General features: G+C 39.5%; 1 protein-coding gene across 1 annotated transcript; it reads right to left on the bottom strand.

The window, feature by feature from the left end:
- Positions 1-1,099: 1,099 nt before the first annotated feature.
- phldb2a (pleckstrin homology-like domain, family B, member 2a) lies at positions 1,100-16,394 on the bottom strand. Its single transcript, XM_079247646.1, has 18 exons — positions 16,320-16,394; positions 15,059-15,101; positions 12,997-13,112; positions 11,231-12,198; positions 10,858-11,130; positions 8,627-8,761; positions 7,300-7,437; positions 6,780-6,926; positions 6,059-6,169; positions 5,895-5,984; positions 5,629-5,766; positions 5,127-5,211; positions 4,650-4,848; positions 3,707-3,797; positions 3,481-3,627; positions 3,131-3,350; positions 2,914-2,999; positions 1,100-2,713 (listed from the first exon to the last, which is right to left on the bottom strand). Exons 3-18 carry the CDS (start codon positions 13,049-13,051, stop codon positions 2,573-2,575), a joined length of 3,024 nt encoding a protein of 1,007 aa, XP_079103772.1. The 5' UTR covers positions 13,052-13,112; positions 15,059-15,101; positions 16,320-16,394; the 3' UTR covers positions 1,100-2,572.
- Between the last annotated feature and the right edge of the window lie 8,910 nt (positions 16,395-25,304).

Raw genomic sequence — 25,304 nt, 5'->3', positions numbered from 1 at the left:
TGAGGTTGCAATGTTTAGGAAATAGCTTGAACAGATTGTAGGCATATGATAATCCTTGTTATTGATAAGAAGATGCATTGTGCCACAGTGTGATAAATTACATTATGGTGTCCATAACAGCAAAATATTGGTGAGAATAGGATTTCTCCAGTTATTAAGGAGCAAACTGAAACAGATTCAGTGAATGCCGCCTTTTGTCAGCATGCATTCACATGATTCCCAAGCGGTGTGGCCTTCGAGCCTATTTGTGATACTCTAACAACCTTGAACACAGCACAACAGAACACGGTGGGATACACTTTTACCCTATCTTGCGGTAGCTTCCTCAGACTAATTTTGTGTACAGGTTGTGTGTTGTATGTGTGTTTCCCTGCAGGCATACTTGCTTTCTGTAAGGCCAGCCCCTGTGCCCCAAATATGTTAAACAAATTAAAGCACCAAGAATGCACTGAGGGCATCCAGGCTTTCTATAGCCTGTACATGTTTGTGTCTGTTTCTGCCTCTGGAGAGATGATGTGCTTCTTTAGAACCTAATTTAGCATGCTTCAGTCTGTGTTTCCATGCCAACCCCACTAGGTCAACCAATGAAAGGCTGCGAGTGTCTAGAGGAGGAGTCCAAACATGAGGGCCTTAATGAGAACACATCCAGGATCAAAGTTCAGCTAATGGATCGTACATGATTTCAAGTAGAATTATTCAAATATGTAATGTACAATAATTTTTCACAGCAAATTTAGGGAACATTTCTGGGAAAAAAAAGTATTTTCATTAGTCTTTCATTTTTCAAATACTATCATAATAGTGATGTCAGCTGTTAAAACATTTTACTAATAAAGTTCGATCTTTTAAAAGGGAACTTGGAAAACATCTAGTTCACATATGGTACACAACATGAAACTTACAAAACTCTTCTTTAAATCTAGTATAAACAAAACTTTGAAAACAAGTGTCACCAACGCGGTGGTCTAACCTGATCAAGTTGTTACAAAATGCTTGTGTTTAATAAGACAAAGAAAGTAATCAGAACAATTTATTCAAGTTGAATATAAAAACCTGAATCATAACATCACCTTGAAAATCACAAAGTATATATACATTATATAAAACCTTAAAAGTATTAAAAATATATGAATGCAGTAAATTGTTCTGTTTCAAGGCTTTTCTCTTACAACAGCCAACAACATCAGGATGAGATGTTTACCTGATGAGTACCTTGCTTCACAGAGAAGCATCCTGCAAAGGCAACAACCCATCTGTAATACAGTCAGCTCTGTAGCCTCATCTGTACTCTGCAGGAGTATTAACAGTCAACCAGCACATGACAAACAGTGAGCCTTGCAGTGTGCAGAACAACAGCTGGTCACTTTGGTGTTAAACAGTCAGACTGCTGCAGATAGTCAAAGAACATGCAGATAAAATAAGTGCAACACAAAAATAAAATAAAATACTTTGCTCTCAAAAAGCAAATGTAAAGCTTGATATAAATTTTCCTATACTGCCACATATTTTGAATCTGAGCATGAATAATATGGCTGATTGAGGTTCTGCTTCTTCACAAACTGCTCATTTATAACTGAGTCTGGGTCAACCAGCCTGAGTATTACATCATTCTACTGCAATGACTACAATGAGGACATCTTCTGGTGAAACAGAATAAAACACGACTTTAAGGAACACACTGGTGACGCAGTACATGCAGCATCACGACTGCACAACATGGCCTCATTGTGTCAGGCCTGCATTCTCCACTACAAACAGAGGGAGCTAGCTGCACAGCTATATGTATGCAACATAGCAGCACTGTGATATGTAAATATTTCTTCCCCTTCCTATACAATTACAAACAAAAAGGTTTATTAAAGAATCATATTTCTTTCATTGATTTAATTTTAGTGAAGAAAAAAAAAAGGGATTTCATTATCATGAAAAGTGGTGCAAAATCTGGTTTGAAGGTATACTGAATGTGGACATTCAACCCTGCTAAGCAGAGAAGATCAGCTTATATTGGTAGAAGGGAGGCAGCGGTGTGCTAAATGTGCTGACAAGGACACACTGTAAAGGTGGAAAGCTGAAGTGGAAGAAGGTGGATGGACAGAAGTACACTTTGCTTTGAACATGTCTATATATACAAAAGGCCACAGTTTATGGAAAGCTGGTTGGGATACATTTGTTTATGTGCATGTGGTGTCGACTGGAAATGAAGCAGCTTGAGTTTGGGACAATCAGAGATTTTGCATTACAAAGAGGAAAGTAAGAAAATCTCAAATGATGTTGCAGCTAAATGTTAAAAAAAATAAAATGACTTACAAAAAACACTAAATAGTTTAATGCTGAAAGCAGTACGTCAAATCTTATCATCTTTCAAAGCACAGTTACACAGTTATAAAGTGTGCATGTGAGCAGATCATTTGTAACTGACTGCAAGTGTAAACAAAAGCTAATGTTTGGATGACCTGCTGGAACTTCATCTCATCCCTACACGTGTTTGCTATTACTTTGATAAAATCAGGAAAGCGCATGAAAGCAGGCAAGTTTCCTCAATGTTAAGCAAATAAATTCAGACCCAGGTCTGTTACACCATGAAATGCATGTGTCCTTCGGCACCAGTAACAATAACGTCCATCCAGATGCGCATGGCCTCGGGAGACGGAGCCACCATGTAGTACACCCGATCGTGCGTCTTCACGCTGAAGGTCAGCGATGGATTGGGGCTCTTGTGTGTGGGAGTGAGTGTAATTTGTGAAAAATGTGAAAATAATGGAGAGTAGTTCAGAAGGGGGGAGGGATAAGGAGAAGTTTGTGGGAGGGAAATGAGACAAGAAGAGGAAAAACACATCAATATTTAAGTCGGTGTTAACAGTACCACCTGTAAAAATCTCAGACGCAGCCTTTTGTGTACATAAATGGACTTACTTTGTGTGCATTCTTTAAATGGTCATAGTACACCTCCTCTATGGCTTGGAAGTAAATGACTCCTTTCATCTTGGTCTCATGTTTGTCTGCAGCAGAGAACATAAACAGAGCTGTGATCAAAGCTTATTCTCAGCATCTCAAGCATCCCATCATAGCTCCAGTGACATCAGTGTTGCCGTAACTCCACCACACACTGAGCAGGAACCCAGATACCCACCTGCATAATATGTGAGCGTCCTGCGATTCTGGTCAAAAACAAACCAACGTTTCTTCCAAGTTTTGATCTTTCCTCCCATTTTGACCAGAAACCCTCTACAGGTTTTATCAGTGATGGCCAGATGGAAGCAGGCATCTGGGTTATGCCCAGCTGCCTCGATGTGGCCATGGAGATCAAAGTCATCTTTTCTCACAGGGAGGTAGCGAGTCAACAGCCGAGACTACGGGAAAAAGCAACAAAATCCAATGAAAGTTTAACCCTGCTTTTTTTTTTTTTTTTTTAAAGTTATCAACATTAAGTATATTGGAAAACACACCGAGACAACATCTTAACTTCTTCTTTCTGAGTACCTGCGATCTCTGTTTCTCCCTGAGCTTCACTTCTCTTTCCACGAGTTTCTGTCTCCTGCTTGTCTCCTCCTGCAGCCGTTTCTCCAGCTCCTCTCTTCTTCTTCTCTCCTCCTCCAAAGCTTGCCTGCGGATCTCCATCTCACGCTCCTGCACAAGCCACACGTTAAAAAAACAACATCCACTGTAACACACTAACACTAAGTTTAGGTTGGGCTTGGTTCATTACTCGATGCTCAAGGAGTCTCTGCTTCTCAACCTGGGCCTCTCGGAGTAAACGCTCCATCTCTTCGATCTTTGCCATGTTGGATGTGCTAGCACTGATGCAAGATACAAAACACAAGATGTCAAGCAGAAGAAAAACTTGAATTATTTTCAAATATATGAGGAGCACGTAATTTTCAATGAAAACAAAAAAAAACCCCTCCCAGTTCCACAGCATACTTTTGGCCTAGTGACCTGTCTCCTGTGAAGGTCACACAGTACGACTACTTGCACTTGAGACGTCTCATACGGAAAATGCCCCAGTGTGAAGCACATGTGGAAACTGGCATTGAACTAATCTGCACATGTTAACCAGTGTTCACAAGGATTTGGTTTTAGAAAGTGTCACAAACAAGTAGTTTGTGTTTATTAATATCCAATAATTAACTGTTAATCTTTGTAAGGGTTAGGCAAATCAATAATAGTTCACTCATATTTGGCCGCTCTAGGTGTTGAACCACCACCATCAATCTTCCAAAAGATAATCTTTAAATGTGATTTTTTTTTAGATTGTGGCAAAGCGCGCTCCTACAGAATGACACGTTCATACAGCTGCCTCACAGCGGTCAAGTCACACTTTGGTGGGTCAAAAATCACTGTAATAATAAAACCAAAACAAGAATAGAGCAATAAAATAAATTCAGGTAAATATATAATATTGAGTTTCAGATTATCTTTTAAATATGGACAAAAGGTAACTGCCATGTGTTCAGTCAGCACCATCTATGAATAAAACCATAAATTTCTGTACACCTGTGTGAGTAAATATCATGTCTCTCATCTGTCACTGAGCGTTACGGCCTCCTCAAAAATCCTAAACACTGATTTCTTCTTCTGACACAACAATCTATCTATTTTATTCTTCAACTGAAACCCATTAAAATGACCTCTGTGTGTAATCTCCAAACCTGGAGATGTTGTCTGGGGAGCAAGCAGAGAAGCTGGTCTCCAGACTGTCAGAACTGTCCACACTGACAGTGTCCGAGGCCTGGCTGGTGTCCGGGTAAGAGAAAGAGTCCAAGAACATGCTGGGCTCCGAGACCATTCTGCTGCAAAAGTCGCTTTGTCTCTGTCGCTCTTCGTTCATGTGTGTGTGGCTGTTGCCTGCTAACAGAAGAGAACACAGCAATAACAAAGTGGAAATACCTGCAGCGAAGGCACCAGATTACAGCTGCCAGGCTGCAGATATTTCAAGCTAACTTTAGCTCCTTCATGTTCAAGTTTGGGTTAAATGTAACTTCCTTTCTGTGGTGCCACTGATCGCCACAAAATTCACGGCTCTGAAGCCTGTAAGCCATAAAGCTTGAAGTTTACAGCCAGGCAAACTACTATTACTAAAACTACAAGACTTAAGCAGCAAGTAGCATCGTGTCGCTCTGACTTACTCTTAGCCAGTCGACGAGGTGAGAAGCTGAAGCCTTGCGGGATGACGCTGCCACAGCTGGAGCTTTGGGATAAAGGTAGGTGAGACTATGAAAAAAAAAAAAAAGAACACATAATTTACAGCTTTCATACAACTTCAAAGTACCCTCACATGTATAAGTACTTCCTGAGCAGCTCGGGTGTTGCGTGTCAGACAGAAAAGAGAATTCCTGTTTGGGTGGATCATTCTCGAGGGACTGAGGTTCGCAGAATGGAAAAAAGTCAATAAAATCCCCTTTTCTAGATGCCAGAATCCAAATGAGTGATTTCATTTTCAAACTAGTATTATGAGACTTTCTAGTCTTACGGTGTCATTTAAATAAGAATAATAATTAGACTGTAGTTCTTTGAAGCTGACTAGTTCCTATTCAGCAGATGAGTAGCACAGTTTGTCTGATTCAAACAAAATTCAGTCAAGCTGAATTGAAATTCTGTGATTCAGATTCATTTAGAAGAAAAGCAGACCTTGTGAGGGAGTGTGCGTCCCAGAGATCTGCCATATGAGCCGAGGAGCTGCTGGCTCCTCTTATGAGGTAGGCTTTCACTTGGGTGAGCAGAGTTTTCTTTGTTGCTTCTTTTCCTTTCCTTCAGAGAGTCCAAGTGCTGCAGCAAACACAGCAATCAAAGAAACGCAAAACATATAAAAGGATAAAAACAACTCTGCAGAGATACAGAAACTCCTGTGTGTGGAAACGTAGCATCTTAGCAGTGCTGCTGTAACGGATTCCTACCTCTTTGATGCCTACAGGGTTGTTGGTGAAGGTCTGCCCCTCAGACAACTCTGCATACTTTCCTTCCAAAGACACCAGTTTATCCCTTTCCTGCAGACAACACACACTCATGAGCTAATCAAAAATAACTATGTACTGTGGATCTGCTGTGTACTTTCACTTACCTTCTGAAGCATGATGAGCAGATTGTTTTTCTCTCTCTGGAAATTTTCTCTTTCTTGCTGAGCCTGTAAAGTAATCTGTGAGGACTGTTTCTTCAGAGTCATAATTCTTTCCTGGGAGAGATGATGAATGTAGCATCAGAACATAATATCTGTAAACCTTCTGACCAGTACAGCAGAGATGTGTTGCATTTTTGAAGCAACAACAAAGCAATAACAGGGAACAGAACTATTCAGCGTTTGTGAGATTTGTGTTTCCCTACAGCCCCATCATCTCTGTCTTCCCCCATTTGTAGTTTTAAACTGGACACTTGCATTGTTAGATCTTCAGTGGTGCATGCTTACCATTGCTGCCTTCTTGCAATTAGTTCATGCTTTGTGCAGCAATTGTGCTCAATATTTTGCAGTTTTACTTTCATGCACAACCTGCAGTAAGATTAATAACAAAAACACAAACAGTGGAGTAATAATTACAGTCCTACAAAAAACTCTTTTCATTGTCATTGTCATTAGCACAAAATACTTTTATTTTGTGCATATATATATATGTATATATGTATATATATATATATATATATATATATATATATATATATATATATATATATATATATATATATATATATATATATATTTGAAGTCTGGTTGCTACAGTGATGCAAAGGCAGCATAGTGGTGGTGTTAAACATACACAACATGCTGCATGGGGACTCACTGGGTGTACCTTGCGTGTGACAGTAAGCCGCTGACACTCAGCGATCTCTCGCAGAAGTTCTTGGCTTTGATTTTCCTTTTCCTCATCCTGCTTAATTTCTCTTTCCAGTTTCTGAAACTCCAAATCCTCTGAACTTTTGGTCTGCTCCTCCGTTTCCTGAGACACACCGGGGGGACATGAAAAAGCTAATTACGGCTTTTGGAAAACATATGTGAAATAAAGTCCAAATATGCTCTACATGGATGCGTTTGTGTTTTAGTGAAGTATTTAATCACTGGTTTGTTTGGTTTTAATGGAAAATTAAACTTTTCCAGGAAGCTGTGTTTGAACTGAATTTATCCCTGAGGTTTGTTTGACCGGTGGGTTTATTCTCAACAGGCCAGAGTTTGCTACCCATGTCCTGATGTCAGCATCCTCTTTACTCAACCAATAAAGGCAGGATCAGGCTAAAGAAATTAATCTCAGCTTTTTATATTAGCCAAATTACTCAGAGTTTGCCGTTTTGACTATTCTATAGACTTTTTTGTACCTGAGACTTGTCTCCATTAGTTGTTTTCTCATTGCTGTGCATTTTCCCCTTAAGTTCATCCAGCAGCTCCTTTTCTTTCTGTAACTGGGCCATCTCAGACTCCTGTTCTCCATCCAGCAGAGCACATTCCACCTCTACCTGCAGGGAATGGCAGAAAAGGGTAGAAAATTTCTATTTTAGCCTTTCATTGAGCTGATTTTTTAATCACACCATTATATGTTGAATCTGTTATTAGTGCACACTTTTGCAATAAATATATTGGCTAGTAGGAACATGTTGTGCTGAACTGACTACTCATAACAGCACAGTGAGAACATAGTTTAGCCTAAACCATTAACTTAGAAGCATAGTTATGTGGTGTTTATTTCCTTTTTGCTGGGATCCATTTGTTCTTTTATCCCAACCAAGCCTTCTGCCTTCAGCAAAAACCAAATGGTCAGTTCTACACTAAAGTTTGCTAACGTTGTAATACTTCTTTTTACGTTTTACTCTTCTTTTTCTGGCTAGTATGAAAAAGGTTTTATGTTTTTTTTTAGAGATCTTGACTCTGATGGTGAAAATACAAGTTATAGTTATGAAGGCATTCCATTAAGTCATCATTTCCTGATTTTCATTTCATATTGGGTAAACTGGGAGTGACTCTGGGTGATGATTGGTGGGAGGCGGCTCTAACCACATTTCATACCAGTTCCACATGTGCTCATCTCACCCTCATAAGTTTTCTATAGGATTCAATTTTCAAAAGTTGGACTGTCACAACTTTCCTTCCAGCATCGCTGACGGTTGTGATGAATGTCATGGCTCTCATTGTAACCTTCCTCATGGGTTTGATTCTTGTCCACTAGTGTTTTTGAATGTATATTTGTTTATTCTTGTTTATTTATTCAATTAATTAATTTAGTTGCTTCTTTTTGTCTCTTGTCGCTGTTTGTATGAAAATATAAACAATAAGGAAAAATGTAAAAATGACCTGTTTTGGATGTGTTCATGTTAACACTACCCACATGAACGGGTAAATTTAGCCTGAGAGTGGACAAAGAAGTCACTTGTTGACCCATATATCTGTGGAGTGGAAGAATGTAGTGCATTTAAATCTATTGGGTGGTATGACAGAGACTTATTGGGCGAGTTGGTGCATTTCTGATCGTTACACATTGTGATTCAGGCAGCTTTACAATTAGTATTTGCACGTGTTGCACGAGTTGCTCAGTGTTCTGACATTACCCAAAAGTCTTCAGTTTATCTCAAACCAGATAAGAAAACAAACAAACAAATCACAAGCCCTTTGGGTGTCAGTTGTGCTTCTATATTCGTACGTGCTGGTTACCTCTCGGAGAGACTCCTCCATCTGGTTGTCCAGGTCTTTGATCTTTTGCTCCAGCTCTTCTATGTTGTTAAGAACTTGAATTCTTTCTTCCTCTATGTGGGACACTTCCTGTTTGAGCTGCACACTCTCCAAGGCCTGTAATGAAATCAGGAATGCAAATAAATGCCTGGACCAACATGAACCTTCAAATTTACTGAATTGTCAGTGTTTCTATTGTTATTGTTTTCATTATGAATGCAGACACACAACCAAACAGTAAAAAAAATGCAATCGCCCTCTGAATATGAATCTATGAGTAAATGCAGTTTAAAGTATTTGCCAGTCTGTAGCATCAGATTTTACTGAATTACACAAAAGCAGCTGCTGTTTTAACTCATCCAAAACTGGATCAATGACAACAAGTAGAGGATTCTTTTCCACTGGGTGTAATGGAAATCTCTATCAGTGTACAGCAATGCCAGTCACGCCAAAGCACTCCCACATATTGCACCATCTGTTAAAATCCTCCAAGCATTCATTCATACTTGTGTGTGAATTTACTTGAGACATCTTACAGTATCAAGTATTATTCCGTAAAGAATCCAGGTGGATTATTAGACAGAGGCTCGTGGGCCCGGCAGTGTTAGGATTTATCATTTCTCAGACAGCTTATGTGCGCTTTTCTTCCTGCACACATTACACTGAGGAATGCAAGAGATGGAAGAGAAGGTATATGGAGTCTGTAAACTTCTGTGACAATTAACACAGAGCAGAAATTGTGAGTCCAACATGAAAACTGGATTTACTAAATGCTACCTTTGCTTTGAAATTGTGCCTTTTATAGAAAAAGCCATGAATAAGGTTCAACTCCATTGTCATTTCTGCTTGGTCTTCCATCTTCTTCACCTGAGCAGAAACTTCAAAACATCTGGAAAAGCTAATTCCCTTGCATGCAAATACACTTGCATTCTTCTACATATATAGCCATGCACATCTGTGCGTGCATGCACACACATGCACACACATGCACACACAAATTCTCTGTGGGATAAAGTCATTTCCTGTTACCCCCTCCTTCTTGAGTTTAAATGTCTCGGTGCCGAAACAAAACTGGGACTTCTTCATTAAAACCAGACACAATGTTAAGGTTGTAACTGCTGTACAGTAGAGGAGGGGGCCTGCTTGAGAATAAAAATGACACTATTTGACCTGTGCGCTGTATTTTGTCGTAAATGTGTTTAATTACTTGTGTGGTGAGGTTTTACTCAGTACAAAAAAACGCTAGAAAAAAAAGATCAGGTCGAATCGGAGGAATAGCAGAGAAATGAGAGGTACTTGTGCAACTGTTATGTCCTTGTTTATTTGTCTAAACAACCAGCATAAACAGGAAATGTACAAACTGTTAGCTGCACACTCTTTTCTGATGAAAAGCAGAATGGCTGTCTAGCAAAGCTAGAGACAAACTAGAAGTTTATGTAGCAAGTAATACCCTGGAAAATGCCTTGAAATAGATGCTTTTAACTGTTTCTTAGACTTACACAAGTTTCTGGTTTTCTTCAACAATTTAGGCCAAATCACTTTCTTAAGAAAAAAATATAAATATAATATTATTCTCAACAAAGCTGTTGTCAAACACAACCGGATGCATTTGCACCAATACAACAACCATAAAAAAGTTTAACTCGAAGCAATGTTGACCAAGTTTCCCAACATCTAATTCACATACTGACATCTATCAGTAGAAACATAAACTGCATTTGATATTAAATAGTTCTTTAGAAATTTGGAAAATAGGAAAAATACACTGATATTGCCAGACATAAACATCCAGAGGTAAACAAACTATCAGCAGTGAGATTAACTGCATTCCACAGGAGGGGAGTAACTCATTAATCTTCACTATAGCTTAAACCTCTGAGTTTAAAAGTCACTCCGTAGCAGGACATAACAGGGTACAGCCATACATAGCCAGTTTTAGGACCCTAGTTCCCAGAATGCTAACTTGCTGTCAAACGTGGTGCGTCGACTAGCTTTCAATTACAATTTCTCACACGCATTCACTGCTTTATAGTGAGTGATTCAAACACTTCCAATTTTAGCAGTCTAAAACTGCTGTTACCTTAAAAAATAAAGATAGACTGGACTGTAGCTGCAGTCGTTTTGCACTTCCACTGAAACATTTTTCAAATCTATAAATCCCCGACACCCATGGTAGTGAGTATTTGTCAGTGCATGCATTTGTTAAAGCTTACTTTGGCTCTGTGATGTGTGGAGGGAGAGGGGGCACTGCTGTTTAGGCTGGCTGCAGGTGAGTGGGACCTGGCCTCCCTGTAGCTGCTCTGCTGCCGCTCTGGAGCAGTGCTGCTGGGAGAGTCGGAAAACACTGACTCATCGTCTGACACCTGCAGCTTCTCCAGCTCTTTATTGATCTTTTGCAGGTTGGAAACAGCTGAGACTGCTGGTTCCCTCACCACCTGTCCCATCTCAGTGCACAGGTTTAGGATGGTCTCTAGACGCTGGCATTCCTGCACAGGGAATGATTGAATGACAGGCGATGAGTTCTTCTGAAAGAAGGTCTTAAAAACTGTTAAAAACATTGGTCAAAGTGGGGATAAATCCCCTCACCAGTCTTTGGACTTTCTGCTCCCTCAGCCGCTCATCTCTCTGGTGCTGATGGTAGTCTCTCAGCTCCTCTTTGCCATTCAAAGAAGTGATGCTGCCCACCCGCTGTCCAGGACTCAGCCCACTCTTACCAAATGACATTCTTCTCTCTCCAAAGCCCAGATCTAAGCCGTTCCCATCAATTTCTACACCCAGTGAGCTCAAAGAAGCCAGACTGGACCTCCTAGGCGTGCTGGGCATACTGGCTGGTACTGTCACATCTGGTGGTTGTTCCAGCGAGGATAGACTTCGCCGCTGTCCTGCCGAGACTACCCCTCTGTGGGAACCCACTGAATGACGTAAAGGCAGTGACAAAACAGGAGGATCTACTGCATTGTGAAGCCGGGGCAAAGAGCGACTGTGCATCCCCAGACTGTTTAGGGAGCCAGTGGAGTATTTCCTCTGTCTCGAGTCCCCTCCAGCTTTGGCTTGAGAGTAGAGCCTGCGACCCATTCGAGGGCTGGACGGCACGCTAGCTGCTCCGCTTTTGACCCTGGGAGAACGAGGGACTGGCTCTCCATAGGAGGCGAGCAGAGAGATTCCATCTTCTGCATTGGACAGCAGAAGACTGTCCTGCGACTGGTGGCGAGAGTGGTAATGACGGAGCAAGCCATTAGAGCTGAGCTGGCGCTCTCCCTGACGTGGGGATGGGGGCACACTGTTGCTGGTAATGTAAGAAAAGCTTCTGGAGCCCGACGGGGTTCGCTCCGTATTGCTGAGGATCGACAGTGGTCTTGTGGTCTGGGTTCCACCGGCTGGAGGCACACTGAGGTACTTTCGGCTGCACTCTGCTGCCCTCAGGCTGGCTTCAAGAGCGCTCTTCCTGCGCTGTAGCGTCTCCATCAGTTCCTGAAGCTCTGCCTTTGAGCGTGAGCCCCTCAGCAACGTCCCCCCCACTGAGCTACTGTTGCTGTGCTCAATCTTCACACAGTCTGTGAGAGAAAAAAAAAAGTTGACAGAGAGTAAAACAATCCTTTTGGACTTACATAACAGTTTGAACGTAACATCGTTGATTCAAAAAGCAGCAGTGCGTCTTAAAGATGTGATATTAATCCTGTGCTGAGTAAGGGGGATGGGACCAAAAAGAATGTGCACTCATACAACTCTGAGCCCAATACAAACACTGGCTCAGTCACTGGTAAAGTCTCTTCTAAAAATGGAAGTATGCTGGTGAACCAAGACAAGCCAGAATTTCTTTTGCAAAGTCTTGACTGCAACAGAAATCCCGAGGACAACTAAACAGTTACGGAAGTAGAGAGAAGAAAGCAACTGGATCAAGGAAGAGTAAAAAATGCAGTTACAGTTATCTGTTACTGTCTACTTTTATAAGTTAATGATGGGCCTTCAAAGTTAAAAAAAAAAAATACTGAGAAAGGTGATTATCTCTTATAAGACTGGAAGAAAGATGGATTACCCCTAAACAACTAGCTGCTACTTGACTATAATCCTCAGAATAAGATAATATATGCAGGAGCTGATGTGATGCCCTTAGCTTCCGGGTCACAGAAAACTATCCAGATAACTTAATAAGCCTCCTTCATGAAATTCTTAATAAAGCCCATCCTGCAAGATGTTAGCTATGTTTAAAGCCATTCACCTTTTTTAACACAAGGGATTTGACTAAAAGGATATGCAATCAAGTCTGACATATTGTCTGCATATTAAATATCTGTAAATTATTCTTAGCGTCCTGAAGGTTTAGTCCAAATACAAAAACAAATCTGTCTTACTTGTACCGTAGCCCAGCGTGGTCATAGCGCTCCTTTGAGGAAGCATCCTGTTCATCACAGTGAAGCCCCCTTTTCTGATGGATCTGAGGAAAGGATGCAGAATTCAGCTGGGACCTCTGCATGGAAAAAGAGAAAATCAATATGAATGTCTCCATACACAGAGCAAAAGACATCCTTATGGATGTCTTTTGTCTATGCTAATGCCCTGACGTAGACCAGGAGTTCTGGCAAAGTAAAGGTTAATTATTATAATAAAAATTGTTCAAATAAAGAAGCAGAAAAAATATGAAATGCTTTGAAAAATATATTAAAAAATCTTGAAAAAGCTTCACAAGAACACTGCATACCTGCACATTAACATATTACCAGTACAAACCACCTTTATCACGTTTAGCCCAGTTGTAGAAATAATTTCTAAGTCCTGCTTTAAAAAGCAAAAAGACTGAAAATATGGGAAATAATCAAATCTTAGATGCATCAAGAATCCATTCTCAAACATCAAATATCAACTTTTCCCATTTCAATCAGTAAGGTAATGTTGAAAGGAAGGAAGTTGGAAAAGTGGAAGTGGCAGACAGTCTACACCATGCAGAAGATGTCTGAGCTGGAAATCCAACTAGTGACAGTTTTTGCATCAAGAGGTGATGTGCTGAAGCACTTTGAACTGTACATTCTGTAAACACGATAAACATGTGAAACCACATTTTGCATTTTCAACTGAGGAAGGATTGAAAACACACCAATGTAGGTGCTACTAACTCAGATGACCAAGCAGCTGCTTTATTTCACCTTGGAAAGGGTGAAAACTGTCAAACGCTTATGAAACTTTTTTATTTCATCCATATTCAGCATTAGAACCAGGGTTTTGTGTTATGATGCACTTTTGGAAGAGGAAACAGTCCGTTTTAAAGGTATTTTACAGGCAAAGTGATTCCCAGATTCTGCAATGTGACCAAAACTACAATTATACAGTTATTCAAGAAAGCAGGATTGCTCTAACATCACTTTCATTAATCTCTAGACTAATTGTATAATAACCACCAGACATGCAAGAGGCTTCCTTTAAACATCAGATTGCTCATTGAAAAAAGCTAAAATATCCCTCAATCATTACTCACAAGGATCTTTACCTTTTACGTTTTCGAAAAACTGATTCAATTTCCTGTAACACAGTTTTTGTTTCCAGAAATGTTGCACAAGTATTTTTCCAAAGCTGAGCAACAGCATTGTTTAACCAAGAAAAAGATCACTACTGACTGAGACAGTGGTCCCTCAACTTAGCCTTAAAATCCCTACAACGCTGCTTCAATTTCAGCACATTTTCCAGATGTGCACATTCTAAGGAAAAGAAAAAAAGAACTTTCCGACAGGCTAAGTATGAAAACAGATCTAGAGGAAAGTTTTTTTATGTCTGGCCCATTGTCCCCAATAAAGTCTGAAAAGCAGCCCTGTGCACCTTAATGATGTTTTAGCCCCAGACTCATGACCAGTCACTGAAAACGGTCCCTCAGAATCCCAGATTCACAGAGGCAGCTGGCAGAGGCAGCTGGCAGAGGCAGCCGGCTGGACAAATCTGGACCGAGGGGTACTGCAACTCATGCTGAACTCAGTACTTCACCAACAACATACCATATTTGCTAATTTCTAACCTATCACAACTTTCCATTTAAAGCCCCAGTAATATTATATCACCTAATATAGTTTCTTTTTTGATTTTGGTCATATCTAATCTGGCAATTAAGCAGGATTTATGAAATAATACAGCCATTCCCAGAGTCTTCCAGACTAAACCTTTTCTGGCAGATCATGCAAAAAGAAGAACCAGTACAGCTAAACTCTATCCAATTTAACTCCCATATAGGTTTATAATCCTCTACAGGTTATGACTCAGAACAATCATTTGTATAATAGTCAGAAGGATATACAGTTGGATTATTTAATACAGACGCTACAGTTTCCTGAAACCTCACACAGCGGATAGAAAGACAGAGATGGCTGATCTAAGATTTTCTGGTCCCGCTGTCTGGAGAGAAGGCCAACAGGAAGGAGGGTATCCTCTTACACAGTTAGACATCCAGTCAGCATGAGTTCATTCTCCAGGCCTCCTGAAAAAAAGAATGGGAGAAAAACCACAGCCTCAAGTGGAGAGCAGGAGGTCCTACTGCATCTCCCAGTACAGCAGGGTAGCGCACGTCATAAATATGCAAGAAGATGTTAACACTTAGAAGAATGACCACTGATAAGATGGCTTTTATCAAATGTGTGGTAACTGTGAGGTGAGCTGTTCTCACACTACACAAATCCCAGACTGTAGCTCCCTGACATGTCAGTCATTGTTATGTCAACCAGAGATTTTCATTTCCATGTAATAACCAGTCAGATCCGCACTAACAAATATCTATTTATATTTTCTTGATTATTCAATTAGGTTAGAGAGAGTCAACAACAATCTCCACTGTGCCGATATGTCTGACTCGGTGACCCTAAATATGTGTTGCCTGACAAACTATCTAAACCTTCCTGAATTCAGAGCAAGCTGCAATGATGTTACATTCAGTTATTTCCTCATAAAACCATCAAAAAGTAAGAATTAAATTCCACAGAAATGCAACACATGGAAACAGATCATTCAACACAGTTTTAGTTTGTAGACTCACTGAAAGGTTTGAATAAGTAACTACAATCAGTAAAAAAAAACAAACAAACAAATAAAAAAAAACAAAACATCTGGACCCATCCCAGAACATGTCTTATTCTGAATATCACTTATCATTTGTTTAAGTTGTGTTTTTGCAATTGTATTTTTAACAAGTAGACATATTAAAATACACTTATTTTTTTTGCCTTTGGCGTGTGTGAGGTCCACTCTTGTCACTGTTTGACTTTTAAGAGTAATTGAAAAGTAATCAGAATATGTAGTGCAGATTTTTAGTGATCTAAAGCATTTATGTCTCTGAAGCTGCTGTCGTGCAAATGTTACTGAATTCACTACAAAGTTATTTGAACCAACCTTTTTTTTTTTTTTTTTTTAATTGGCACATATTCTTAAGTAGCTGTAATAATTTGCAGCAGTGTTCATGCACGTCAACGTCATAACTGAGCCTGAAATACCACCAGAAAACACTAAAGCAACATTTTGCATAGTATAATAAAAATTCCGCACCGTATTTCTCAGTGCTGTGATGCAGACACACAACGCAGTAAAAGCCGTTAAGTGTGGAGTAATGTATGTCTGTCACAGCCGCGTGACTCCCCCACAGCATCCCTGCTTGATAAGAAAGCCCACTGTGAGCCAGATGTCATTTAAAGAAAAAGCGACTGACCTTTGTTTTCAGTTCCAGTCACATAGTTTAATAAAATCTTTGAGGAGCGTCTTTAGCCGAAGTCCTTCTTCTGCCTGAAACAGCAGAGTAAAATCTTTTCATGACAAAGGCGCAGACAGGAGACCCTCTCCCCTCCCACCTTCAAATCTCTGCTGAGCTTTTTCTCCCCAGGAGGGAGTGGGGGGGATCACAACTGGTGTGTTTACTTTTCTGCGTGAGACCGGATTGCTGCCCCTCTCTGGCGGGGTAGAGAACTGCTGGGAGGGATGGAGTTGGGGGGGGGGGGGGGGGGGGGGGGGGGGTGAGCTGCATTATATTATTATAGCAATAATAATATAATAATAATAATAGCAACCTAAAAGAAGAGTCAATATTTAATCTCTCCAACCAAAAGATTTCTGTTTCTCTCCGTGGCCCCTGCTGACCTCTAAACTCCCACTGATCAATATCATGAGACCATTAGATCAAATTCCAACATGGAGATCTTGAGTGAATGACTTCATGTGCGTGCATGTCATGTGACAATGCCCATTCTGCATGTTCAACTCTCCACTGCATCTGCTGGCAATTGTCTCTGGCTGTTTGGTAAAGTTGTTCACAGGAAAAATGAGACTTTGCCGGGTTTTCAGCACACAGTGAAGCCCTCCCACATCGTGTGCTTTCTACAGAGCGAAAAGCAAGAGTAGGCATTACCGTTCAAAGTTGTAAAAAATGTTGACTTTTAGATTGTTGTTTCAGCAGTATATGTGGAGGCGGGAGGGGGCCCCATTGCTTGTGTTTGAAACAGGGCCAATCTCACTCCCCCTTGAAAACTAACAGTAAAAGCACCGTAAAGTCTTGGAATCACTACAGCATAGTGCATACTTGTTGATCTGATCATTATGTCGATGATGCAACAAGGAGATGTAGTGCAAAAAATGTAATAAGCAGGTAAAAGCTACTTTTGCAAATAAAAAATCCCCCAAAATCCTCTGAAAGCCTTAACCATCATGCAAAAAAACTCCAATTACATCATAGGGAGGGGGATGTGGAGCACAGCCTGGACTACATGATTACTTCCAGATACAGAGCCGGGGTCTTTGTCATTAAAATGCACACACACTCACAACTGCCCACCCTTTCTCCCTAGTATGTTCTTTACAGCTTCAGGAAAGTAAAATAACACATAAATCTCAGGAGGCTTTCATTTTAGAACTGGGACACTAAACTTACGACTGAAACAAAAGTCTGATTGTCAAAGCGGACTACTGTCACCCCACTTCCTGTAAAGAATAAAAAGAAAAAATGGTGAGAGTTGAAAGTAGTCACATAAACATTTCCTGCAAATGGTTGCATGTGCAGGCATTTTTCAAATTGTAGACTGGAAACATGTGTAGGGGGATTCTGAGTAGAGGCGATGGAAAATGTGGGGAAGAAGGTAGAGGAATGGAGGAGAAATTGGTGTCAGATTGTGAGAGAATGTATGATCATCGCTCGTAATTGTTGGGAAGTCTGAGTCAGAGAGTGAAAAGTCTCAGATGTCCTACTCAATAACATGTGACAAAGCTGACTGTTACGTTTTGGCAAGAAATGCACATCTTTTCTTTTTTTCTTCAAAATGGACTTCAACCTTTGTCGACTCCTCTTTGCCGTTTGTCTGATTTAGCTGAGTTTTTCAGATTCGGTGTGTTTCTTACCTGTTCCACTTGGATGCCTTCATTCACCAAAGATTGAACTTTTCTGGCAACTTTAACTTCCGTTTTAACTTACACAAATGAGATGCTAAAACTGAAAGTTGTGAGTTTCATCAAAGCATTTCTTGCAGTTGGTAATGATCAAATGAAATTGTCCCAAAGCTTGTTTGTAAAATCTTAACCATTTCATGCATAGTGGCCCAATAGTGAACACCAATTTACAAGTTTTTTTTTCTTGCATATTCATGAATGAGGATGGCATTTTTGTAAGTAAACCACTTCAGTGGATGTTAGTGAGTCATCCAGTATGTTTCCACTCACTGGATGATGATATAATGATGATTTAATTGAACATAACGTAATCATGCTAGTTTGCCTTTGTGATAAATAGGAAAAGAAAATGATACAGCTATATTCTATAGAAGATTTACCTAATATAATCATTATTATATATTATTTTATAAATGTTTTACAAATTGCATTAAAATAAATGATAAAGTATGATAAATTCTAAATATCCCTAATAAACAAAAAGGTATCATTGCATGTCTGTAGGGGTAAAATACTGTATTTAAAAAAATGTTGGATTGTTTTTTAATAATTCATGCATGAAAGGGTTTGATAATAGGATGTATCATGGCCGTTTCCTGAGTTTATCTAAATGATCATATTTGGTTTAAGTTGAAATTGAACTTAAAACACAAACATGTTCCCTGAGTCTATAGTATAAAATATCATGTTGAATAGATGTTTTAATCATGTCACTGTTTGAAATGGTAATTCATCCACATTCCATAGGTAGACTATCCACTCAGATGTTTCAGGGCTTTTTTTGTGTGTAATTAACTATGATAAGCGAAACAAAAGTCTCGCTGCATTGTCATTTCATCTTATCAGGCACAAAATGAGCAAACGTGCACAGCACGATGAAGTTCTTTTTCTCTTTATTTCAAATGGACAAGCAGAAACCCCCAATATACAACCAATTTTTATAGTATATGTTTGTACTATAACTTGACAAGGACATGATTACATACTTTTAATCAATAATTCTTTTACCAGATAACGTTTGTTTTGTTGTGATTGTTGTTGTGTTTGCTGGTAGACAACTTATGATTCACTGTTAGTGGTTGGAAGTATAAAACCTGAAGTCTGGTGTGTGTTTATGATGAATGAAGCTCATCTTCAACATTTTCTAATCCATTCTTCTCCAGGTTACTGGACTGTGGTCTCTCGCTTTCCTCTGTAGGGGGCTTTACTGATTTCTCCTCTTGTTCTATTTCAGAATGTGGTGGTAAAGTCTCAAAACAGACTCCTGCTGTTTTTGGCTCACCGCCTGGCTGTTCATCTTGTGCTTCAAACTGTGGTGACCGCCTGTTGCATTCAGCACCATGTTGTCCCCTCTTGTGTGAAGGTGAGGGTCTTACATCTCTGTCAAGCTGATGTTCACTTTCAACATGTCCTGTTCCGTTGTATCTGTGTGAAGCTGTTCTAATCTCCATTCCTGTTCCAGACAGAAAACACATCATTAGGGACACTACAGTATTCCTTTTCATGACAGGACACTTCAGCTTCCCTGAAGGAACATCCCAAAGGGATTAATCTGGAAAAAAAAAACATTTGTGAAATTTATGATGTCATGCTGATAAGTTGATTTATTAAACTGCACAACTTGATTTGTGTACAGTTCTGCTCATATTTATTCACACCCTTTCATTAAAGAAGGAAAAAAACAGTTGCCTGTAAAATAAGCTGAAATTGACTAAAGTAATAATGAATAAAAATGTTGTGAAAATCATTACATTATTTTCTAATTCTGGTTCAAAAGAAATACTTTTTTTAAAAGCAAACAAATAAGATAATTTATTACATATTACATCACTCATCACTCATATTTTGTTGAACAAAACTTAAATGTTTCCGCTACATTCAGGTGTTTTCTGTTCCTCTCAGTCAGACTTCTGCACCCGTTGGCAGGTATTTTGTCCCACTGTTCAACAGAAAAGTGCTCTAATTTGTCCAGGAGCAATTGGTTTGTTTGTTTTTTCTTCAACTCAATCAAATGAAAAAAAACAGTGTCTTATATTACTAAATTATATTTTTGCAAATTTTTAGTCATTGTTCCTTTTTTAAGTCTCCAGTTATTTGAGTGACTGTTGTAAATTCAGCCTTTTCTTTAATGAAAGAGTATGAATACAAATGAGCACAACTGTATTTGTCTCCTAAAATTCTTGTTTCTACTTGTTTGGTTTCTCAGGTGCAATCAGAAATAGACCAAACAGCACCACCCTGTGGGGAAAATAATCCAAGCTTTTTGCATGTCAATTTACTCAAGTGAGGCACTTCATTCATTCATTCATTCATTTTCTGAACCGCTTAATCCAATTCAGGGTTGCAGGGAAGCTGGAGCCTATCCCAGCTGGCTTTGGGCGACAGGCAGGGTACAGCCTGGACAGCTCGCCAGTCCATCGCAGGTGAGGCACTTCAGTGTTGAGATATTAGTGTTTTGCTTGAGCGTTTCCATTAAATGCTATTTGTTGATCATTTAAACTCTACAGGAAATAAAGAAAATTAAATTATCTTGAGAATCTGCAAATATATTGTGTGTCCCACTCACCTCTTCGTCTTGCAAAGTGAGGCAGAGCTACAGTAATGGTGAAGAAGACAAAAGCTGCAGAGGCTGCTGTGCTCCACCATGACCTCCGCTTACTCTGTTCATCCACACCTACAAAACACATTTCTCTCGTTAAATTGGAGTTTTTAATCTGAAAAGATCTACAGGCAATATATGTCTCCAGAAAGAGAGAGTGAAAGAAATCTCCTGTCTCTTACTTATTGAAGCAACAGTAATGTTAACTTTGGTTTGAACAATGTGTCTGCTCTGTAAGCCCGAGAAGGTGCAGGTATACATCCCAGAATGCTCGTCACTGTCTGGCTTGTGAAGCAGAAGCGATCCATCCCCCAGTAGAAGCAGGTCCTGGTCTAGTTCAGCTTGGCCCTCCCACAGATTTATTGTGTGTCGGGTTCTGTTGTCATATCTCAAGATCAGTGTGGGTTCAGTAGACCAGGAGAAGGTCCAGGTGAGGGAAAAGTTCTGGAGACTGTGTGGAGCAATGCATGGGATGGACAGTGCACGTCCTTCTTCCTGAGTAATACTCTCTTAAATAAAGACAAAAAACACAGATAACTGGCTTTTATTCACCTCAAATGATCCTTTTCATGACAACTGTGCTGTAATAAAAAATAATCACCTTGATTCTTCCTAGAGGCTGTCCAAATTTGGGATTTGTCAGCTGATATGAACGAGCAGAAGTAGGTATGGTTGGAGAGATTACCCACAGTCCTCAGCATGCTCTCCACAGTGAACAGACCCTTGTGGTCTGTTGTTTTGATTGTGGAGTTTTCTAGAATTTCCTGAGCTGAGGGGGGGTCCGTAGCCCATGTTACCTGCGGGACGGGGTAAATGTTTTGAGAGGAACACATGATTAGCTCGTCAGTCATCTCCATGATCACCGACTGGATGAGAGCTAGAAGGAAGACAGAAGACAACAGAAGATATTGTGGTGTGAAGCACTTTGTCGCAGCTGCAACCAGATGTAAACATTAAACATGACAAAATTTCGCGATTTTAAAATGAACGGGGTAAATTAAGATTTAAGTTGATTGTTCTCTCTTTTGCACAAAGTGAGACTCTCACTTATTCTGCAGTACTGCTGGCTTCCAGCAAAACTGCTGGTTTAATCTAATCTCCTGCAGATGGAGCTTTTCTGCTGCACATCAGAACCCTGGAGCTCATCACAAAAACAAACCTACATTATCTTTGGGGTCATGTCACAAAACCTAATTGAACCAATATCTTTCAAAAACATTTTCAGCAGTGACTCAGTATGATGAAATGAACACATGGCATTCTGGAAGGTGAATTGATTGCATTGTGATGTTTGCATTTGGAAATAAATGCCGTGAGCTCACAGTATGAAGGTTGAAGAAATTAAATCATTCCATCTTTAAGATACAAAAGTATGAAGAAAGCAGGACCATTTGGCATGATTAAATTGAGAGATTGGGACATCCTCAAAAACAATAGGTAGATTTGGGGTTTTTTTTCAGTGTAAGAAGAAAACATTTACAACATCAAGACAAATGAAGAGCTCTCTCTCTCTCTCTCTCTCTCTCTCTCTCTCTAACCGATTTGATCGCAGAAACACAGAGTTTACCACAAGGTGCAAACCAGTCACAAAACTCAAGAATGGAAAATCTTTAAAGCCACAGAAGAACTGAAACAGCACTATTTGAACAGATGAAACCAAGGTCCACCTGATCCAAAATGAAGGGAAGGAACAAGTACAGAGTAGGTTTAAAAAAAAAAAAAAAAAACCCACAGAGCAGATGGCATCATCTATAAAAGCCCTGGAGGAATTTTGATAACATGGATGTGGATGTTTTTTTTAGCAAGAATGAGTCAATGATGTATTGATGATATTTCAGTTCATTCATGAATTTGACAGGATATGCTGTCAACTCAGATTAAGCCAAATCCAGCAGAGCATACGAGCTGGTGACAACTGACCCTGTGGGAATCCTGTATGCCACCCTGGAGTTTTGAAGGTCAAGAGGTGAAATGTTCGGTAGAAGCTCTGTGAGTCACCTGATCTTGATGCACCCGAGATAAATGTTCACATTTAAGACTAAGTTAAACGTAGAAGCCTGATAGTACTCATGTTAATCATGTATAGTTATGCCTATTTTATGAGTGGTTTCTAAATGTTTAAGAGCTGCCATTCCTTCCTCTTTTTATATGGAAAAACCCTTATAGTTGCAACCTGAAAATGTTATAATAAGCAGATAAAATATAAGAAATGCTGTCCAAATATTTCCAGAGCATGTAAAACAAAACAATAGCAGTAAAAACCTTAATTTGAATCTTGTTTGTAGGGTGATCATTAACCATTAACAGCCGAGGTGATGTTTGCTTTGCTGTTAAGGCATCAGCAGAGCTAGTCTGCAGGGTAGCAGCGGAAAAAAAAAGTTTAAATGTTCCACTTTACTTTCATGACCTCAGGGATAATTCAACAACCTTATTTAACCTTATTGACCTTTAGCTGACAAGAAACACCAAAAAGATCACATAAAAAAAGAGAATAATGCTTTCAAACTGAAAACTAAGTTACATAGTACAAACCTTTCACTTCCAGGTTGACAAACATCTCCTGGTTGCCTTTCCGTGTGCTTGTGTAACACTTGTACCTGCCCTTATCCTGAACTTTAACCCTCCTAAGGAGCAGGGAGGCATTGCCATGAGGAATCTGGGAGTTAAATAAGCACGTCCTTCCACTGAAGTGCTTGTTTTGAAGTCCAAACTGTTCCTTGTTGTAGTAGTAGCTGTGAACTGGGATTTGCTGCTTGTACCAGTGGATTACCACAGTGCCGGTAGGTCTGAAGCTGCAGGGCAGGATGCAGTCATCTTGGATGATGCAGGTGACATTAGCATCTGGTAATAAAACTGAAAGGATTTTTTATTTTATACATAAGTATTTATCATTATACTAATTAAAAGTGAGGTTTTTGTTCACTCAGAATGTCAATTAAATAATTGACTTCTCCCCAAAAGAGCAAACAAACAAAATAAATGAACAAAGACCAAACAAACACACACTTCTGCTCAAAGTTACTGCACATGTTCTGTCACACCATTGTGTCCACACCCTTATGCCTTTGTAGGAATAGTGCTAAGAAAAGGGACGTTTATCAGCTCCCACAGAAAACTTGGTGGATGGACTGTGCCTGGACTCTGGGGAGAAGGTGGTGGAGCATAGGATACTCGCTAAGATTAGAGTGATCCAGCCAAAACAGAGCAAACCACTAAAACTGGTCTTCTCCCACCAGAGGAGCTCCGTGAGCTCCAGACTCCTCTTCCTGTGGTGCTCCCCTGAGACGGAAAAATTCTATTGTCCCTCGTGCCATCAGGCTGGATATAGCAGCCAACTCCAGAAGGACCAGGAGAGAAGTGCGGGAAATGTCATATATGTCCTGGTAGAAAATTACATAATTTCTCTCAGGATCAATAAAGTATTTATCAATATATCCCTCTATCCCATTACCAACCCTTTCAACCTTGATTTTACCCATAGATCTACCAACCAGCTATTGCTCACAGCCCACTGGGTAAAGCAGCCACAACTGCATTAAAAAAAAAATATATATATATATTATATATATAAATAATTTTTAAAAAAAAGATAAATTATGTATTTTATTTTGTGCCACAAAAATAAGCTTATTTCTATCTTTTTAATTAACGACACTAGTCTTTATCTCTCTGATCTGTTTCTCATTTCTCTAGCAAGAATTCTTTGATCTGTTTGCCTTCAATTATAGTTCTCCCTCCAGTTTTCCCACCTTTTCTCACCTATAATATTTTATACTGATTTGCTTTAACTTTCTTCCCATTCCTACCAATTAAGTTTTGCACTAAAACAGCAGAAATATTTTCCCAAATATTATTGTTAATGTCAGCCAACTCTAATAACAACAAATAGTGGTTTTATTTGAATATCATGAATTTAACTTTATTTTTACTAAAATCAGAAGGACATATACTATCAGTTGCATAATATTATCAAACATAGTTTTAACATTCTAAGACATTTCTCAGTTGTACATTCATTATGAAAAAAAAAATTACTCAAGAATAATAATTACAATACCTTTTGAGCTTGTCCATGATGATTTTCCCAAGAATATAAGCAACATAAGGGTAATTCCATGCGCCTCAGCCATGTCAGATGACTTGTGCTGAGGTGTTGAATCTGCAACACTATTTGAAATTCATAAGTGTGAGAACACTTGGTGTGCAGCGAGGCGTTTCTGTGTGTTTCCACTTTACATCCTTCCTAACACTAATGAAACACTGACTAATTAACCAGGCAGGTGAAAATTTAACTTGCCTCGCCGTTTGGCTTAAAGACACCTAACGGCTTTGCTGAAAGAGTGCACAAAAGCACGTGTGACACATATTTCTGTTTTCATGATCACAATGAGACCATGCATGTTTACGAAGAACGTCTGTTCACTTTTCAGACCTTATTAAGAATAACTTGCACAGATCCTTTATTCTCATAACGATGACTTTTTGGACTTTAGACAATATCAAGCTGTTAATGAAATTAGCATTCAGTCACTCTGTACATCTGGTTTTTACCTTCTGACAGCTGGTTAAACTCCTGCCATCTGTGATCCTGAAATGGATAAAGCAAGTATAAAAAGTGGATGGATGTATATCTGAAACCAATTTCCATAGATTACATTAAAA

Source organism: Telmatherina bonti, assembly GCF_933228915.1.
Source record: "Telmatherina bonti genome assembly, chromosome: 10".
Classification (NCBI taxonomy): domain Eukaryota; kingdom Metazoa; phylum Chordata; class Actinopteri; order Atheriniformes; family Telmatherinidae; genus Telmatherina; species Telmatherina bonti.
The sequence above is the reverse complement of the archived record's forward strand: the minus strand, read 5'-3'. Positions and strand labels throughout refer to the sequence as shown.